At 39.0% G+C, this 20,466-nt stretch overlaps 1 protein-coding gene across 2 annotated transcripts in view; it reads right to left on the reverse strand.

Moving 5' to 3' along the window:
* Nucleotides 1–2,030: 2,030 nt before the first annotated feature.
* Nucleotides 2,031–20,466, reverse strand: part of LOC121860407 — a 65,554-nt gene continuing 47,118 nt past the window's right edge. For both annotated transcript variants that reach the window (XM_042357540.1, XM_042357539.1), the window contains 5 exons: nucleotides 10,503–10,718; nucleotides 10,127–10,268; nucleotides 8,328–8,527; nucleotides 6,652–6,804; nucleotides 2,031–6,434 (listed from right to left, as the gene is read on the reverse strand). In XM_042357540.1, coding sequence (XP_042213474.1) covers nucleotides 2,561–6,434; nucleotides 6,652–6,804; nucleotides 8,328–8,527; nucleotides 10,127–10,268; nucleotides 10,503–10,718 — 4,585 coding nt within the window. In that variant the 3' untranslated portion in view covers nucleotides 2,031–2,560. The remainder of the gene's footprint in view (nucleotides 6,435–6,651; nucleotides 6,805–8,327; nucleotides 8,528–10,126; nucleotides 10,269–10,502; nucleotides 10,719–20,466) is intronic.

Genomic DNA, 20,466 nt, shown 5'->3' on the forward strand with positions numbered 1-20,466 from the left:
GTTACTTTTGTTAGCTGCCAATGTTTGAGGGTTTGGCTGAATGGAGTTTATGTTTTTATTAATGCTACTTTTGATGTAAGAATTTTACATAAAGGCTAATTATTAAATGTTTTATATTCACAATTTAGTTTTAGGTAACTTTACTGTACAGTATTTAGTTAAGGGGTTAAGAAGTGTGTACAGTATTGTTTGAGTGGCAATTTTCATGTAGTCCAGTAATAGATGTGTTATAGTTTTACTGTATGCAGCAGATGGTGCAAATAATGACTCTAATGCAGTACCGGTATATGTACTGTATTGTACATTGAAGAGGTACAATTTAGGACTGGCTCTGAAGTTTATTAACTGTACTAAATTTGCATTTTAAATTCAAATTACATTGCAGTACTATGTAAAAGTATCATCCTTGCCACAAGTACTTGTGTCACTGAACCAAAGGTGGTTTAGTGCTACTGTTTTGTGGGTCAAATTATACATTCCATATGCATGCTGATTCAATTAAGTGATCAGATTTTTATCCAGTAATATCTTACATTTAGTGTGTCTTTTGCCTCTGATCATCCATCTGTATATTATTATTATTTTTTAACATCAGGTATTCAAGATATAAACAGTAAATTTTTTAATGAATTTATCATTTCCTGTGATATTGTGTTCATGAAGATACAATAAAAATATTGCATGTGGTAACAATCGTTTTTTTTTTTCGTGTTAATCATTATAATACAAGTACTGTACAGTATTTGCATCTGATTATTGTGTATGTTGCACAGTAACCAGAGGAAAATCTCCAATTACTTAAGGTAGGAATGTTTCAGTAAAGATGCATAATGTATAACATGTTTGATATTGGTGGTATGTTATTCATGAATTACTCCATCTGAAAGGGTGAAGAAATGAAATTGGGGCATAACAAATTTCATAAAAGAAAGTGTATGGACTTTACTATTATTGTTCAATTGCAGACAGCCCTATGCATGTGTCATTACATGTACTGCAGTATTTAAAAAAAGTATCTGCCAACACTTTGTGTGAAACATTATGAGACCCACGGATGATAGATATTGGGACATGCAAAGTGTATTTATTTCGGTGTAATTATTATGATGTTTGGTTATCAAATGTAGTAGGATCAGTATGCCATGCACACCAACCATCCCAGGACATCACGAGTTGCATATAGCATTTCGGAAGTCATCGGACCCATCCTGGCAGATAGTTTTTTGAGATACTGTACAATACCATACTGTATATTCCTTTGAAACTTAGTTCAAGTTAGTCTTAGGTGTCTCAGGTGACCAAGGGTTTATTCACCAGCAGCAGCAGGACTCGGTGTATAATAACAGTCCTATACGATGAGTAACTTCCTCTTGTGGTTTTATCTTTGGGAAGTATCAAGTCCTTATCCCTTAGGCCCCGGGTGACGTTCCAGAACGTCCGCCTATTTTCCCACCATTTTTTTTATTTGTTTATTTATTTATTTATTTATTTATTTATTTATTTATTATTATTTTTAATATTTTTGGAAAAGTTGATTTTTTTTCTCAAAGATTTAACCCCGGGGGTGGGGTTGCCAGCAGCACCCTAACCCGGGGCTTAAGGGTTAACCTGGTGGTAGTGGTCCTCACACTAGTTGTTACACGAGGGATAGGCAGTTTTCTCTTCTGGTGTGTGTGTGTGTTCACATCCACAAAGTTGAGGCATTTGCTTCTTCCTTGATGACAAAGTCAATAAGAAGATTCTGAGGGAGTAGCCAGGGTATATTGTATAGGGTGTAATCAATGTGTATAGGATGTGGACATAATTCCACTCCTAAATTGAGGTCCACTCTGTACTGTGATGAAAAACAGCTCTGGAACCAATGATGTAAGCAGGCAGTAAGAACAAAATGCATGTGAATATTTGTAGTGGTATTGGGTCATGACATTGCAGCTGTTCATATCTGTATTATATTCAATGACAATTTTCCAATTCTTATGGGGTTGCTCTTATATACATTTCTTTATGAGGTAAATATTTTAGGATATGGCTTCTATAATTTTCTTTTATTTATAATAATGCAAAAAGAACGACAATTACCATGCTTATGAAGCAATAATAACAAAAATCCTTTCTTAAGAAAGCTATTCTGGCAAGCATATTATTCATCGAAGCAGAATATTATGGTCACAGCTGGTGTAGATGATGAATGTTTAAAAGTAAATAATTACCAGATATGTAGAAAATACATTTAGTGAAAACAAAAATTAATACAGTACTTTGGCAAATGATCAGGTATTTTTTATGATACTTCATGGTTAAAAACATGCAGTTCTCTTATAATAATAATAATAATGAATAATATGATACAGTAATATGGACAGGGATGATCATAGTACACTCAGAATACATGGATGACAAATAGTGAGATGAACTGCTCTCTCCGGTGGATTTACCCCAAGATACAGATGTGTGAGAGTGACAACATAGTGCAGCACTCATCCTCACAACTCACATTAATGTGATATACACTTGAAGTTAAATATCGACAAAATTTGACATTCAATTACGTGAACTTATGTTAACGCAGGAAAGTTGGCTTACCAGCACTGCTTTGTCTGTTGTTAGTAGTGTTCTTGTGGATAGGGTCTTCACTCTGGGCAGGTTCCTCAGGAAGTGTGGCTGCTTTCTTGCCCACCTTGTCTAAGAGTCTCGTCCTTAGGTACCCAACTTGAGTTTTGTCGACCACCTTGGCTCCACTAAGGCCATTCTTGTTAACATCACATGGCTGTTTCTCAGAACATAGGTTAAGTACTACATTACTTCTGGTTCTTGTGATAGGTCGTTGAGGTGGGTAGTTGGAGGCTGGCTTCTGCTCAAATTGGGATATACGGTCCTGAGCAGAGAAGAGCATTGGACCGATCTTTTTCTTCTGGTTTGGTGAGGGAGGGAATTTACTTTTCCTCTTGAGGCTATGAGTGTTGCTCTCTTCATTGGCTTTCTTGGTGTCAATAGGTGGAGGTTTCTTGACCTCTTTCTTTCTATCAAATGAATTTAAGCAGTCAGATGATCTCTGCTTCATAAGTTTAGAGGGCCTTGGCAAAGTATGACTCTTGTAATCTTCCTTCTTGACTACAGTTCTTCTATCAATATCTTCTACCTCATATTTATATGTTTCCTTAATCTCTTCTGGAGGTCTAGGAGTTATTTCACCACTCACCCGTGGACAAGACTGAGAATCAAAGGTATCTGCTGCCACTTCCACAGCCTCTTGCTTCTGAAGTCGAGGCACTCTTATTTTTGGAGAAGGAGACCGAGTTGAGCTACTAACAGACAAGCTGTCATCTGATTTTGCAGCTAAAATTTCTGTACTACTCTGTCCATTAGTTACTACATCTCCCACTTTTGTGGCCAATACCTCAAAAGGAGGAGATTTTGATAAATTACTTTTGGATGGAGAGCGTCTTAGAGTCCCCCATGGTGTTTGGATACAAAGGTTGTCTGATGATGCTTCTTGAGACATGGGTTGCAATGGTAGTTGTGGCTGTACTAATGCAGGGGATTTATCTCCCTCTCTACCATTTGGTAATGGGGATCTGTCTCTGGGCCTTGGAGATCGATCTCTGGAAGGAGAAGGTGTCAGCTTTGGGGAGGAATCTCTGGACTCCCATTGGTTCACACGGTCAGATGTACTGATGGATGGAGTAGGTTTGACTTGGTTATTGCCAATGTCTAAAATCCAAGCCACTAGTTTATTATTTGACACATATGCTAAATCATCTTCAGCTGTAGTTTGCTCTTTGTTATCTTGTTTTAGATTAGGAGATGGTGAAGTGTCCTTGGTCTGCTTATCTGCCTGAGAAACAGTCACCCCTGGTACTGACGTCAATGTCCCACTTGGACTCTTCATTAAAGTTGCAACTGGAACATCCAACGAATCTTTATAGTCATTCAGATCTTCATCATTCTCACCATTAGTTGCAACAATAAGGTCAGGCCAAGCTTGGGTTTGAGGCACTGGGTCAGGGTTAATTAGGTCACTGGCTGCAGCTAAACTTTCAATCTGAGCAAGACTGAGTGGAACATCCCGGGATGGTCGGCGATAATTGCTAGCAAGAGGAGTTCCTCCTCGGGTACTCCTGTCAGATCCTCTGGAGGGTGGCCTGTCCTCACGAGAAGTTTTGCGGCTTCGACGTGTAGGGCTCCCAGGCATATCCAATGAACCTCGTCTTCCACCTTCATTATCACTGGCATGAGAAGACAGAGAACCAACTCTCAAAGATATCTGAAGAACTGGTGTCCCTCCATGATCATCTTTCTCTAGGATGTTGGCTTGAAGAGGCACATCTCTGGATGGCTGCTTTTTGAGCTGCTTTGTGGGTGTGTTTCCTCTAGAGCTTTTAGGGCTGCATTCCTTATCTTCATTTTGCTTAGAGGTAATGATTCTTGAGGATTGATCTTTACCTTCACCTCCTTGTTCTAAATAAGGCAAGGACTTCTTTCGCGGTCTTGATGCTCCTCCTCCCAACTCCTCTTTCTGGAGAGCAATGATTTCAGGTCTTTTTAGTGGTTCCTTTGGTAATTGATCAGGGTTATTTATCTTTCGGATCTCTGTCATCATTGTTGTGGCATCAATTAACTTTTCTGGTTCTTTACTTTTATTTTGATTATAAACCCCAGTCTGAGTGACAGTCTCTTTGCCAACAATATTTTGTTTATCAGTAGCTTCATTGACTTTGGAATTATTTTTCTCTTCCATCATTCTCTTATACTCTTCATACAGTCTTTTGTGTTCAGCCCTATCAATTTCTTGAGTTTTCAAACTCTCAGCCGCATTCTGCTTTACTTCAGTGTTCACTGTCTTCTCATTATTGGCCTTCTTGTCAGTGTTTTGTTTTTGTGCAAAACTTCTCTGTGTATCCTTTATTATATTTGTTGAATTCACCTTTTTAATTTCATTCTTCTTATGTTCTTCTGTTTTCTTCTGTACACCATTAACTATTATCTTGTGTACCCCTCTCTTGTTAGTGTTATCTTGCTTGCTGGCGGTCGTCTTTGGCACAGTGTTAGGTATCTGCTCATGTTGCTCCTTATCTCCATTTTCTTTCAGGTTTTCACCTAATTTTTGCTCATCCTTCTTCACCTTCTGTGCTTCACTTACCATCCTCTTATACTCTTCATAAGCCCCTTTGTGATCTACATTGAGTATGTCGTTGATGATCTGTTCTGCCTCTAGCGGCTCTTCTGAAATATTAGACTTTGATCCCTTGGACATTTTTCTGTCTGTAGATTTGAGTTTTTCTTTCACAGTCTGACTAACTTCACTATTATTTATCTCCTGGTTATCCTTGCCCTTTGCTAGGTTTGTGTTTACATTTCTCATTTTCTCCTGTTCTTCAAATGCCTTCTTGTCTTTATCTATTTCACAATTGCTCATTTTTTGGAGTTTGTCTATAACTTTAGCTTGCACTTCTTTCGTTTCATTTTGAGTTTCACTAGCCTTCTTCTGTTCACCTTTCTTTATTTCCAAGATTTTTGTACCTTTAGGTTGTTTTTCATCACATCTGTCCATTGTTTCTTTACTTTTATTCATTTCATCATTCTTATTTGTTATCTTACTCTGCATTTTCTCTGTTTTGATCGTTTCCTCTTGCTTGTCAACAATAGTGGCTTGACATATATTGGGTACAACATGATCTTGGAGACTTTCTATTAAATCTGTCTCCTTGCTTGACTTCACTGTATCCTTCAGCTGCAGTTGTGTCAGTTTGCCTTCTAATTCTTTGGCCACTTCCTCTGGTGATGGCTGCTTGGTGAGAGATGGCGGTGGTTCAATTGTATACATTGTAAACTCCTCCTGATTGTCAATATCATTAATCAATACCCCTCGACCAGTTGCATCATCAAGGTCATTAAAGTTAAACCCGTCTTCATCAAGATGAGCGAAATCATCACCATCAGATGGTGGTGCTACACCTAAGGAAGTCAAAGAAGCTCTGGAGTCCCAGCCTCCTGTCTTCACCAGCTTCTGCAGATCTAGAGGAATGGGTGTGCCTACCAGATATGGGGAGTTAGGGTGTGAATTCCACCTCTCCACAAACTCTTTCAGTTGTGCCTTTGTTCGCTGTAGTTCTTCTTCTCTATTTTTAGCTTCAACCATTTTCTCCAATTCTTTTTTTCTATCTTCAACTTGTTTTTCTAATTCTATTCTTTTGGCTTCAACCTGTTTCCTGAATTCTTCTTCTTCTTTCTTTTTCCTCTCCTTTTCATTTTGTTGTTGCTCATTCACAAAATTTACATGAAAACATGAATCATCTGAATCTGTTAATTCATAATCAGAATCATATTCTGACTCAGATTCAGACTCTTCTTTTGGGTGGCTACGGTGGAGTATACAAGTGGGAGGTTTCTTTAGCCAGTCATCACGAAGACACTGTGCAGGGGTCAGGCGCAAACTGTAACATAAGCATTTTTGCTCATGAAATTGATAGATTAAACCCGAAATAATAATTACTGACACAATGAGCACCAAATTATACATTTCTAAAACTAGCAACAATGTGTGCGTGAGACAGCTCACATTTAGTGTGGAAACCCTGCCCAGGGACTCCAAGAAAGATTCTTCAGCAGTGGGAAGAGTACTATGGTCAGACAGAGAAGGGGAATCATTACCTTTTATCCAGCACCAGCAGCTTCTGGATGAACTCCTTGGCCTCGTCTGAAATATAGTTGAAGGCTTCGTCCTCAAAGTCGTACTTGTTGTGTGTGACATTGGTCATAGTCTCGACATAATTGTGGCCCATGAATGGTGAAAGACCTGACAGCCTGCAAGAGACCACACAGACTATAGAGTAAAGACCACACAACTGAAAAGAGACCATACAGTCAGGTAAAATAAATGCCACATAGCCTATAGGAGATCACACAGCCCTGTAATATTATAAGACCACATACTGTACTATACTTGGTAACAGAGGCCACACTGTTACACAAAGATTTCAAACCTTGTAGCAAAAAGGTCACATACATTTTGAAAAAAACCATGTAAGACAAATAAGTAATTCAGACAATATGTAACAAAAAGTTCAGATATTCTATAACAAAGACAAGGCATCATGTTAGAACAAAGGTTAGACACTGTACCACATGTTCAAAAATCCTGTAACAAAGACCAGAAACCTTGTAACACGAAAATTAAATAGGCTGTAACACAAACATCAGACCTACTGTAACAATTTATCCAGCATTCTGTCACAATAATTTTTTTTAATATAATTATACTACCATATCCTGTAACTTAAAGATCAAGATGCTGTATCATAAATTTCAGAGATCTAGTAGCAAAAAGACTAGACAGACTGTAACGAAGTTCATACGTCCTGTAACTTAAAACTCGAACCCTGTAATAGAAAGGTCAGACAATGTACAGTATTCCAAAGTTTAGAATGATAAATATAAAAAAGGTTGTAATGTGGGTACCAAATAACCTGCACTATAAATTATCAGTGTAACTCATAGATCAGACTGTAACACCATGAAAGACAGTAACCCAAAGATCGGGCAACCTGTAACACAAATCAGTCTAAAAAAAAAAATCAAGCAGTCTGTAAACAAAGATGAAACTGTAACACAATGATGAACCATGTAGTCTGTAAAATAGAAAATAGACAAACTGTAACACAAAGTTCAGAAAGCATGTAACACAAAGAATGAACAAAGGCCAAAAAGACTTTAATATTAAAATCAAACAACCTGTCATACAATCTGTAACACAATAGGGAGTCTGTAACATAGGCTACGTAGCTTTTAATAAGGAACAGCCTCCAAGAGTTAAGAGAATTTGTAAGCAGCGTGTAAAATATGGCAGGAGTGGATTACTTTTATACTATCTCTTGGTTTATGTCAACAGGAACTCATAATAAACAAACATACACCCGTTTACTCAAGTGAGGAGCTTGAGTCCACATTCATCACTCTCACCCAATACTGTACTTCTCATCTTCGCCGAGGTACAACACACGTGCCTCTTATAATGTCCCGGGTTTGATCTACCGTACGTCTGCTAGAGCCAGGACTCGAACCTAAGACGTAATAAGTGAGATATGCTGCGCTTTGTCATCACATCAACGTGGCTAAGAGTGATAAAAAATTTAAAATTTAGACTAACTCCGCACTTACGACTCAGTTCCAGGTCGCACAATAACTGTTAAATCACTTCACCATAACATCACGTACAACATACACCATAACACTACAAGACCATAATTTTATCACTACAGACATGACAACACCATAATACCACAAAGATCCCAACACTACATAATACAACATCGTTACAATACACTTACAGCACGTAACAGATGACGCCGACGCTCCACATGTCAGTGCCGAAGCTGATTGGTTCGAAATTGACCACCTCCGGGGCGACGAATTCTGGGGTCCCAAAGAGTACCTGCAGCTTCTTGCGCGGGTCGTAGCGGCGAGCCAGCCCGAAGTCGCAGATCTTGACTCTGTTGCCCTCCCGCGACAAGCACAAGATGTTCTCAGGCTGAGAAAGAAGCTGGGGTCAGTCACCTGCTCGCTACAAGGGTTTATTTTTAGCTCCCCAGATAAATTTTAGTTGTGGCATTTCGTGTACTTTTACAAATGCCAAAAAGACGATGTGTATACCAACAACTCCCAGGTCATTAACGCGAAGACCTTGGTCACACTTTGGGGTTAATGGCTGGGGCTGGTAATGCCCACCTCACTAGAGTCACAGCTTAATGCCGAAGAAACCACATGTTAAGAAAACTGCCAGGGCAAACTTTTTTGGAGTGAGAGTTGTGAACTCTTGGTACAATCTGCCAGTGAGCTGTGACAGCACGAGTGTGAGCTCATTCAATACCAGATGACCAGCTTAACCAACACTGGCATATGATGTGTAACTCCTTTTATGAATCATTGCCATTGTCCCTTGTCCGTTTATTGCATTCATGATTATGTAGTATTTTGAGGTAGGCGCTGAAGGAAATAATCCTAACACATTACAGTACACCTCTGTCTGGGTTACGGGTCACACAAGAATTATTCATTAGCTTGTTTGCTCGTTTGATCAAAACGAAGTTCAGCTGAGAATCCATACACCTTGCAATCTACCTCTTTTGAATTGTTACTTTCCAGAACTACCTTAGATACATATTATAATAAATTTGATAATTTGAACATAAAATTTTGATACCCTGTCTTATTTTTTATGTCTATTTTAGTTTAGCTACGGTAGTTTATTTGACTACTGTGATAGAGCCTGTGCCCGGCCTCCCGGAGTCGCAGAACCAGGCGCCTCGCTCTCCAGACACCAGTCTCCACTTCTTACTGTCTGATGGTCACTGTTGGCAAGGTTAGACTTTTTCTTCCTAGGTTAGCTGCAGAGGGGAGAGATCCAAGTCTTTACCACTATTTCTCACACGTAGGCAGGAGTGTCCAAAAGTGTTTAATTTGTAACTTCTGTATATATTTAGACAATTATTATGTTTCTTATGTGTATTTTTTATTCGCAATAGATTATAAGTACACATAACCTATCACTCGCCTTTTGTTACGTTTATCCTCGTGGCTCAATCAATATTTATTTAGTAGAAACATATGTGTACTCGTAAGGTGTTTCTTGTCTGGCCATTAATTAAGGAATGCTCTGGTGATTAAATAGTTAAGAGAAGAAGAATACCAATTAGGATGGAGGTGCGTCCTGCAGGTTATAACTGGCCGTGACAACCATCTACATTGTAACCTTTGGGTTTCTTGAAATATTAATCTTCTCTTTAAAATAAAATGATATATTATTCCAAAAGAATCATACATAGCACCGATGGTTAACAACAAACGTAAAAATAACTGACAAGGTGTCTGGCTACTGTTTTTGGGATTGTCTTAAATACTGAAGGGTAAAGTTGGGATTAAACTTAAGACTGGTGGTGGTTTCGTTAATGAGGATATCTGGGGGTAAGATTTGTCTACCGCAACTAGGTATACTGGTGTTGGTCTTTACTGGGAGAAATGCCTGGTGGAAATACTGGGGCTGTCTGGTTACTGGGGAAGATGTTGAGTTACTGGGTGGAAAAAGATGATGAAATGGGGTTATATTACGGACACTGACAATCATTCGTACCTTCATGTCAAGATGCAGGATGTTTTTGGAGTGGATGAATTCAATGCCCTGACAGATCTGACGGATGAACACGGTGCAGGCCTTCTCAGACAAGATGAAGTCGTCGTTGATCACGCGTTCGAACAGTTCCCCGCCATCAACTCTGTAAGCAAAACGATAGGTGGTCATAAACATTGGTCCGTACTGTTTATATACAGGTACTATATATGTATATAGTTTACATTTGATGCAATATACATAAAAGACATTTACAGGGAGACCCCAAAGATCCACATAAAATAAGAGTCACATACAAGAGATCGAAAAACCCACAAAATGAGTGACATACATACATACATACGTACAAGAAACACAGAGATTCAATCATTCAACTCACATCTCCAGGACGAGGCACATCTCCTTGATCATGTCGTAGGCGTCGTAGAGCTGTATGAGCCTCGGATGGGGAGACTCTGAGTTGAGAGCCTTCATAATTTCAACCTCCCGCCCTACGTTGGTTCGGTCTTGGTTTCTCTTGGTGTTGACGAACTTGGCCGCGAACTTTTGTCTCGTCGCCTTGTCCTCCACCAGGTACACCGTGCCGAACCTTCCCCTGCGAGTATAAGTACTGGTTAATACTGGGATCTGATAGGTTGTACCGGGAAGTGGCGGGTTATACTCACGTCCTCTACCGGGTACAGTCGGCGCCAAAAGATTGCTCCCTCCCAAAATGAAACGGCATCGACCCCAAATATGAAGAAAAAAACAGCACACCTGCACCAGAAGACAGTCAACGTAAATAAGTTTGGATACTCATTCCTGCGACTCGGTTTCACCACGGGAGCGAATTTTTGTCCGCGACTGTCCACGACTTTTTTTTTTTTTTTTTTACGGGTATTAGCCCACCCGGGCACAGGTCACTGACCTACATCAGGGCCTAGGGGGGGGATATAATAATAATAATAATAATAATAATAATAATAATAATAATAATAATTAAAAAATAGTAAAAAATAAATAATAATAAAATATATAAATAAAATAATAATCATAAATAAATACAAAAATTAAAAATACATCAAGAGTGAGAAACGTTATACAGTATGTACAGTAAGTCGGGTTATCAAAAGTAAGAGAAACAATAATATTGAGACCCTGCAATTTTGTGTAAGTGAGGCAGACAGTAGATCAGCAGCATGGGACGTGGTCACAATTTTTGTGATGCCATATGGCAGCAAGGTCTCCCAACAATTACAATTTCAAAAAGTCAAATTTAGTATAAATAATGCGGGCTGTAACGTATCAGAAAACTTCTCGTTTTCTGTTATGAAGTGTCTACGCCATGGAACACAACGCCATCTGTGACCTGTAAACGTCACAAGACCCTCTGTTCTACTTCCAGCAAGGAATGTCTAGTTAGGAAGCTTAACTGGTACCTATTACCATTATTTTCAGAGAGGCCCCTGGATTGGACCACAGCGATACCTGTTACTGTTATAACGATTTACCTAAAGAGGACGGATAGAGAACGGCAAGGGGGAAACTTTAGAATTCTTAGTTTGTAATAGAAAATGAGTACCAGTCATAGAAAACTTGTCACGATAAACTTCTTCAAATTATGATTACACACAAAAATAGTAATCTTGTGGGGTTCTAGTATGTTAGGATGGGATGGAGAAAGGAAACTCACAATGTGCTCTCTATATAAATGTTGTATTGGATGTACAATGCAGCTTGGTGCTGGGAAGGCAGCATGGTTACAAGCGTGATGTAGAGAGAGCTGATTGGTGAGGACGCTCAGAGAAGGACAGCTTGTGGGTCGCCATGCTCGCCGGCGGGAGAGAGGACCGCCAGGCAGGCGGAGGAGGAGCGAGGGCCGCCAGGCATCAGCGGAGGAGGATAGGTGGTGTTGCTGGCTGGTTGGTGTAGGTAGAAAAAGAGAGATCACCACGAGGTCAGGTCTTAAATAGCGGAGGGTAGGCGTGGCTTAGTAGTTGACCCCCGCTCCGTGATGTATGGCGGCGCTGGTTGACCAAGACCACGAGGCATACACTGGGGAATTGGTGGGGTCGGCTACTCAGCGACAAACAGCGTTTGTAGGGGAGAAATCCACTACAATCTCATTCATTTTTTTAAACGGGTATTGTTAGATATAACTAATATTTGTAACTATAGGTGAACTATAGGAGTCGCCTGGCTCTCATGGATTAGGTTTAAGAAATGTGAGAGGGAGAGGTTGATCCAAATTTGTAAAGAAAAAAGACGTGATTTCAACATCATCCAAGACTACTGTATACTTGGAATTCACCGCAAAACAGCATGAACAACATTGCTAGATATTGATTCTGACCATTTTCCAGTTTTCTGTAGTTGGACTTAAACTAAGGAAATCAGAGAAGAGTAGGTCAAAGAAAAATAGATGAGTTAGCTAATTTAAAAACATGCAATTGAGCAATTTAAAATAGAAACACAGAATGCATATGCTTAACTTTTGGAGGAAGGATTTGAAGATCAGGAAATTGAACATCAGTGGAGCAAATTTAAGGATATAACAGTAGAAAGTGGAGAAAATATTATTGAATACAAAAGAGTACCTAGTGACAGCACTAGGATACCGCTTCCTCTATCAAGGAATAAACAATTAAAATTGAAAATTGAATTGAATAAAAAATAAACTAAGAGGAAAAGAGGTGGACAACAGATGAAATTAAGGAAAAAATGGATATCAGGATAACCTTAAGAAAATGCAATATTTATGCTATAGATTATTTTTTACATACATATTTCTTGTGACATTTTTCACAGAAATATTCTTAATTGTTTAGAATATGTACACACTAACAGTATTGGGTTTTATATCTAGAAGTGTAAGTAACAAGAGTGCAGAGGTCTTATTGCAACTATATCTTGCGCTAGTCAGGCCGCACCTCGATTATGCGGTTCAGTTCTGGTGCCCTTATTATAGAATGGATATCAATTCACTAGAGTCGGTGCAGCGAAGAATGACGAAAATGATTCAGGGAACCTTCCATATCAGGATAGGTTAAAGAAACTCAACTTGCATTCCCTAGAAAGACGAAGAGTGCGGGGAGATATGATAGAAGTATTTAAGTGGGTGAAAGGAATCAATAAAGGGGATATAGATTAAGTTCTTATAATATCCGAGCAGGATAGGACTCGGAGCGACAGTAGCGCCATCCCATTATCGTGTTGACCAACTAAATTGATGCCAAATGTCGCCTTTCGGTGGGGGTCATCCAAAAGTTGAGAGTATAGCTTCCTAACCAGATATTCCCTGACTACTTGTTTTTCACTGATTATCGTATTTGATGTTGTATAGAACTGTTTGCGAAAGTGTCCTGCCATGATAGTCTTGTGATTGCCGTTGATCAGGTCGGTATTGAACGGACTGGAGTAAGGACTGTACACCATACAATCGCTCTCGCCCCAGGATTTAGACTTTAAGAGAGTAATGACTAATTATAAACATCATAATTACAAATGAAATAAGTTTTTTTTGCTATGTATAAGATTGTTGACCTCTTTTGTGATCGTGTCATTAATAGAGCATATAAGTTAACTTTTATTTTTTATGATTCCTCAATGTGACTTGTGGATGGTGACAGTTGAAAACTCACGGTGTTCAGTAGTTATGTAAAAGATTGTCGACCTTTCTTGTGTTAGTGTTTTTGGTATTAATAGAGAATTTAAGTGAACTTTGAATATTTTTGAATCCTCGGTGTAATCGTGTGAAGGTGACAAGTGAAAAATCAATCTCAAAATTATGAAAAATCATAAGAATAATCAAATTAAGTACCGTAATAGTTATTATATTCTTTATTGGGATGAATATAATGAACATACATTGAATACAACCATCTTCATACAATAATAAGTTCATAACTATGGCTATACATATAATGTAGTCTATGACATCTATAAAACCCTTATGAAATACATCGGTTATTCAGTCAATGAGCGTAAACAGTATGGATTCCATGCTGCTCTTTGAGGCGTGCTGGAAGGGCTTCAACATTTATGAGCATGCCAATCTGTACCAATGCTGTTTCCTTGACATTATGCACTACAGTGTCATGTTGCAAGCAGCTGCAGGTTCAGTTTGTAGTTAGACGAGGTCCAGAATCTATTTATCAGTTGAGGTAATGGGATAGTTTCCTCCATCACGACCTGGTCAACTGAGCTAGTTGTGTCAACCCGACCGATATGCTCTCTCACTTTTTATTGACAGCTTATTGTAGCTGTCAAAGATGATATGAGTTTCTTCCTCTGGACAATCACCTCGTGCAGCTGGCAGTACAGATTTTATGGCCTCGCCAATATTACTAAACGAGGATAAATCTGGGATTTGACAGATTTTCGACAAAATCAAGGATGGTGATCGTTTTATGCAGTGACTTCTGGAATCAGAAGTCTCCCTCCTGGAGAGGTCTTCCGACTCTGAAATTAGGATTTTTTGTGAGGGGTGGGGGAGTTTCTGGGCAAATCACCATCAAAGAAAGGGATGTTAGGAAGGTCATGGATAAAATGCAATGAGTGACATTCCATGCTTTGGGGGTGATTTCAATGTCACGCTGGTCTGAAGCAATATCTTCGGTAGAGAAGGCGGATCTCGATGGGCCAGGGGCATCGAATCTCGTAAGGTTCTGTTTGGAGATGGTAACAGTAAGCTTCTTGGTCTTGTCAACATAACACTGGAGTCTGAAGTTTCAGTACGCCTTCTCACCATTTTCCCTACTCAAAGTAGCCGATATATGGTCACATCATTAACTGAATGCTTGGAGACACCGGGATAGGAATGAGGAACAGATTATCGCGAGCTTGCACACAATCAATTAGCTAATTAGCATTGCAATCAAACAGCTATCCTTTCCTTCCGTTCAGGTCGTGGTGGATTGCCGGCTCCATCTCCATGAACTAGTCATTTGTGAGAGGACGAAAATAATTGGAGATGCCGAGAACTTTATGCAAGAGTAACTGTCATTTGATAACTATCTCTGAGTTGCGCGTCTGTCCAGCGATTCCACCCTGAATTATAGAGGCACGCTGGATTGACTGCTTCAGCTTCATGTCTGGAGTCAGCACTGAAGCTGCCACACCTGCCCTTCACCTCAAACTGACCATTCATGAAACTTCTGTACATTTCAGGTTTCTCAGCCTCGAGCACTTTAATTATCTTGAGATACCTTGACCCATACTGGAGGTAATTGGCGTCAATTTCTCGGAATATACTCACGGAAAAGTCGACACCAGAAACTGTACGTGCAGCATCCAGCTGCTCACACGATCAGCCGCAGTGAGATTTTTCATGTGACCCAGGAGCCACTGAAACACTCCCCAGATACGGCACAACTGAAACATCTCTTATGTCATTAGATTCGTTGAGAACCCCGGCGAACACTTGCTAGTACGCGAGTCTCTGTTTTGCTTTTCCACCAACACACCTTTTAATTCTACCACAGATGCTACAAAGAGTTGTGCCGTGTCATTTGATTGCCAGAACGCTCTCCAGGTCAGTGTATCCAATACCTCAGACAAATTCCTCGTAATACTCAAATGTTGTGGCCACCAGCCAACAGACTGAAGAGTGTATTTCCCCCCAAACCCTGACTTTGATGAGGGCCTCCTCCATGCTACTCCCACTGATGTTCCTCCCAGTACAACAAAGCAGCACCTTCACCACGTGGAACATCCTCAACATAAGGCAAAATAATGGAATTTGGTTGGTTGGGACATGACAATGTCAGCCACTGTGTGAAAAACTCCTCATCATAGAAAACAGGAATTGTTGCCTGGTCCAAATACCATCATATACCTTGAAAATATGTCAGATCTTTGTGCACCTTGGGATGGTCTGTGACTGGTGAAGGAATGACAGGAAGAAACCCTGTCCTACTAACCTCAAGTCTGGAGATAAACTTGCCTACACGACTTCTGATACGGGAGCATTGGTTGATAGCAACTGTATATTTACTTAGGGGGTTTACCCTGAAATAGTTTTCATTATTATTATATAAGGTAGTTTAGCCGGATCTATGAGTTTAAGGAAGACCCAATCTGATTTCTTACCAAGTTGCCATTGTGCCCCTTCTAGTCCTCAAGTTATGATCATTTCATTATTTTGAATATTTTGTCATTTAGCAAAAGCAGCCATATTGGAATTTTGGGTGCAGACAACATCGAAAATAACATAAGAATTGACTTTCAGAAGATATTTTCACTTAATACCAATTAAGAAACAAAAGCAACGGAATAAAAGTCTTTAACAAATCTCCCGTATTTTATTTTTGTCTCCGAATTGATGCCAAGGGAACACGGTATAGAGTCTCGGTGCTATTTCACTACACGTCAAATATTCGGGGGTATCCTACGACTTTACTTACGACTTAAGGGAGATTTATTCCTACGACTTTACTTACGACTTAAGGGAGATTTATTCCTACGACTTTACTTACGACTTAAGGGAGATTTATTCCTACGACTTTACTTACGACTTAAGGGAGATTTATTCCTACGATTTTACTTACGACTTAAGGGAGATTTATTCCTACGACTTTACTTACGACTTAAGGGAGATTTATTCCTACGACTTTACTTACTACTTAAGGGAGATTTATTCCTACGACTTTACTTGCGACTTAAGGAAGATTTATTCCTACGACTTTACTTACGACTTAGGGGAGATTTATTCCTACGACTTTACTTACGACTTAAGGGAGATTTATTCCTACGACTTTACTTACGATTTAAGGGAGATTTATTCCTACGATTTTACTTACGACTTAAGGGAGATTTATTCCTACGACTTTACTTACGACTTAAGGGAGGTTTATTCCTACGACTTTACTTACGACTTAAGGGAGATTTATTCCTACGACTTTACTTACGACTTAAGGGAGATTTATTCCTACGACTTTACTTACGACTTAAGGGAGATTTATTCCTCGTACAATCCTCTGAGAGCCTTTTAGACTACAGGTATTATCGCTACGTCAGATGGCAAATGTGTACCGGTGTATATTGAGCGGCCGTGACCTGGTAGCCGTCTCCTCCCCAACATGGTTCAGGTAGATTGGGGCATGACCTATATGTTAAGGTTAGCGACGTTCAGATCTCAAGTGGGTTTTAGAGGACAAAGAGAAGAGTTTAGTGGGGCAAAAAGTAGATTTTAGTGGACAGAAAGTAAGAGTTTGGTGGAAAGAAAGTAAGTTTCAGTGGGTAGAGAGTATTTTTTTTTTAATGGGAAGAAAGTAGGTTTTAGTGGAGAGAAAGTAATTTACTGGGCAAAAAGTAGATTTTAGTGGACAGAAAGTAAGAGTTTGGTGGAAAGAAAGTAAGTTTTATTGGGTCATCGTAGAGATTGAACCAGAAAGTTAGGCAGAGTTAAATTAGTCTAAGCTAGGTAAGATTACTTTAGATCGAGTTCCTTTCATTTGTTACAGACTTCACATTAAATTAAGTTACTTTACGTATGGTTAGGTTAGGTTATTTTTTGGTTTGATTTGATTAGTTTAAATTCATATAGTTTGTTAGCTTAATTAGGTTTGATTAGGTTAGTTTACGTTAGGTCAGATTAGGTTAGTTTACGTTAGGTCAGATTAGGATAGTTTATGTTGGTTAGGTTAGTTTACTTTAGGTCAGATTACGTTAGGGTAGAGTAGTTTAAGTTAGGTTGGGTTTAGATTAGGACAGTTTACGTTAGGTTAGGGCAGTTTACGTTAGGTTAGGGCAGTTTACGTTAGGTTAGGACAGTTTACGTTAGGTTAGGACAGTTTACGTTAGGTTAGGGCAGTTTACTTTAGGTTAGGACAGTTTACGTTAGGTTAGTTTGGGTCGGGCAGATCTGCCAGTAAGGATGTTTATTGACACTCCGCCGTGATAACAAGAAAGGCGGCCACAACCCTTGACACCTGGCTGGTGAACATGACATCAGCCAAGACCAAGACGCCCTCAATGTGCCTGTCAGGTGCCACGGTGTTCGCGAGGCAATAAACACACACACACACACACACACACACACACACACACACACACACACACACACACACACACACACACCTGAGCAATCTTAACATTTTCGTATAGTGTAAAAAAATATAATTAGCTGTGTACAGTAAGTAGTTTGTGTTCGAAGTTATCGTAAGTGATGCTTGCTAGTACTGTATTTGTAAATTATTTTCAGGTGTGGTATAATTTAAATGCATTTCTATAATAATTAGGTAACATTAATACCTTTATGAGGCCACTGTAAGTTTCTGTAATATACGTCAACACCTGAACCTGTAATCATGTTTTGTATGTAATTTTACTGGAGCTAAGTAAGTTTTATTTTCACTCACAAGCGCTGTCTAGCCGTAACTCGGTGTCCCTAATCAGAAAGGTTAAAGACTCAGATTCAGGATGTGATATTGCAGAGGAACACACGAGCCTTGCAGGACTCCAGTGGACTTTCTCAGGCTATACTTTGATGAACAGACTTAATGTTTATAATTTTTTACCTGCACTGTCATTGTAAAATCTGAACCAATGTGAACTTGAGTGATGCTTTCACTACAAAAATATTTACCGATCATTTTATCTATCTTAAAGGTTAAGCGCTGTTTGGTTTGGAGACCACTTGTGTGGGTGACCTATCTAAAGGAAACCTTGTTGCTCTTAAGGATAGTTTGCCAAAATGGTTTGAGTCACGTTGGGGTTTCATAATCAATTTACCCTCGAGAAGGAGGCCACACCCAGCGCTGTGTTGATAATGGCTGGACATGAACTTGTAATGTTGAAACAAAATTTTATAGCTCAAGAGACACAAGGTGGGATGCCTGAAGGCCTTAAATCCTGTTCAAGCAGTAACGCTGACCAAACCCACTGTTAGACTTGAGAGCCACTTTTATCTGGTGTAGTTAAGTTACACAGCGAGGCAGGAGTTGGCGAGTTAGCTGCGCCTGCCACCAAACCCACCTGGTGTTGGTATATACACATTATATTTACAAACTTTTCTTTTCATTCATTAACAAAGAGGTATTATATATACTGTATATAATTATCGCCTCAGTCATCTGTTTCCGTTAGAGTTGGTGAGTTAATAGAATTTATTTCGGCTTGTGTTGCTGCTGGTCTTCACACAGTGTTCAAGGCTGAGGGAAGTTTTTAGTAGTAAAAGTAATTTTAATGTTTAAAGGGCGCATAAGTTAAAGTGAATTCCGGCGTTTTGATGGCCACTTGATACGCAACTTGCCAAGTAATCGGAGGTCACGTGTGCAGGACCTGGCTTATGTAGCTTTGATGATGTCACCTTACGGAATTTTGATCGGTCAGCTGATAGGTTCCTCTTCTGGTACTTATTCAAGGTATAAAGTAATGACTCATCAAAAATGTCTTCTGAGAACGTGGCAACCGTTTCTAATTCTGGAAAGGCAGCCCGTATAAGAATATTTCCTCTAAATTTTATCTTTTGCCTTCATTATCATTCCCGTACGAAACACAGTATTATAGTAAGTTTTGAAAGTTGTAGTTACGTCACAAAGGTATGATCTTTGTGGGACTATCATATGATGCATCTGAATGTCTAAATCTGAATAGTAAGTATACTCAGGTTAAGAATATTGAATTGAATTGAATTGAAAGTTTATTTAGCAGAAAAAACACAGATACGGAGTGGATAATAATAACAATATTAACATGGCTGAGCCAGTTGAGTACCTGAGCTCTCTTTGAGGCACCTGATATATACTATACATTTATCTCAAGGAAGTATTATGTAACATTTGGTATCATCTGGAATAGTACAATAGCATGGTAGTAATAAGTACATCTCATAGTGTTACCACGGTTATCACTTCAATATTTATTTATTTTACTATTTATTATTTTTTTTTTATTTTTTTTAGTATTATTTTGTTTATTTATTTATTTATACAAACACACACACACACACACACACATATATATATATATATATATATATATATATATATATATATATATATATATATATATATATATATATATATATATAAATTAGAGTGGAATTTAAAAACCTACGTATAATGGGGGAGCAGTACAACCTGGGTTGTACAGTAATAAGGTTGAACAAGAGGACAGAGCTTTCAGGATTATGTCTAGTTGGCAATTATGTTTATTGCACTGGTAATTACTTAAGAACTATAATTAGAAACAATGCACTTAAGAGCGTGAATTTACGATATAAAGAGCAACAAGACGAGAGGCCTAAGCCAGTGTTTACAAAACTTGGAGAAATGGGGTTAAGGGGTGAACCATAGGTATGGCGACACACGTGAACGCGGCCACACGTGCCACAGCATAGTACTGCAGTGACTCATCACGAC

Source organism: Homarus americanus, unplaced genomic scaffold, assembly GCF_018991925.1.
Source record: "Homarus americanus isolate GMGI-L3 unplaced genomic scaffold, GMGI_Hamer_2.0 scaffold28051, whole genome shotgun sequence".
NCBI lineage: Eukaryota > Metazoa > Arthropoda > Malacostraca > Decapoda > Nephropidae > Homarus > Homarus americanus.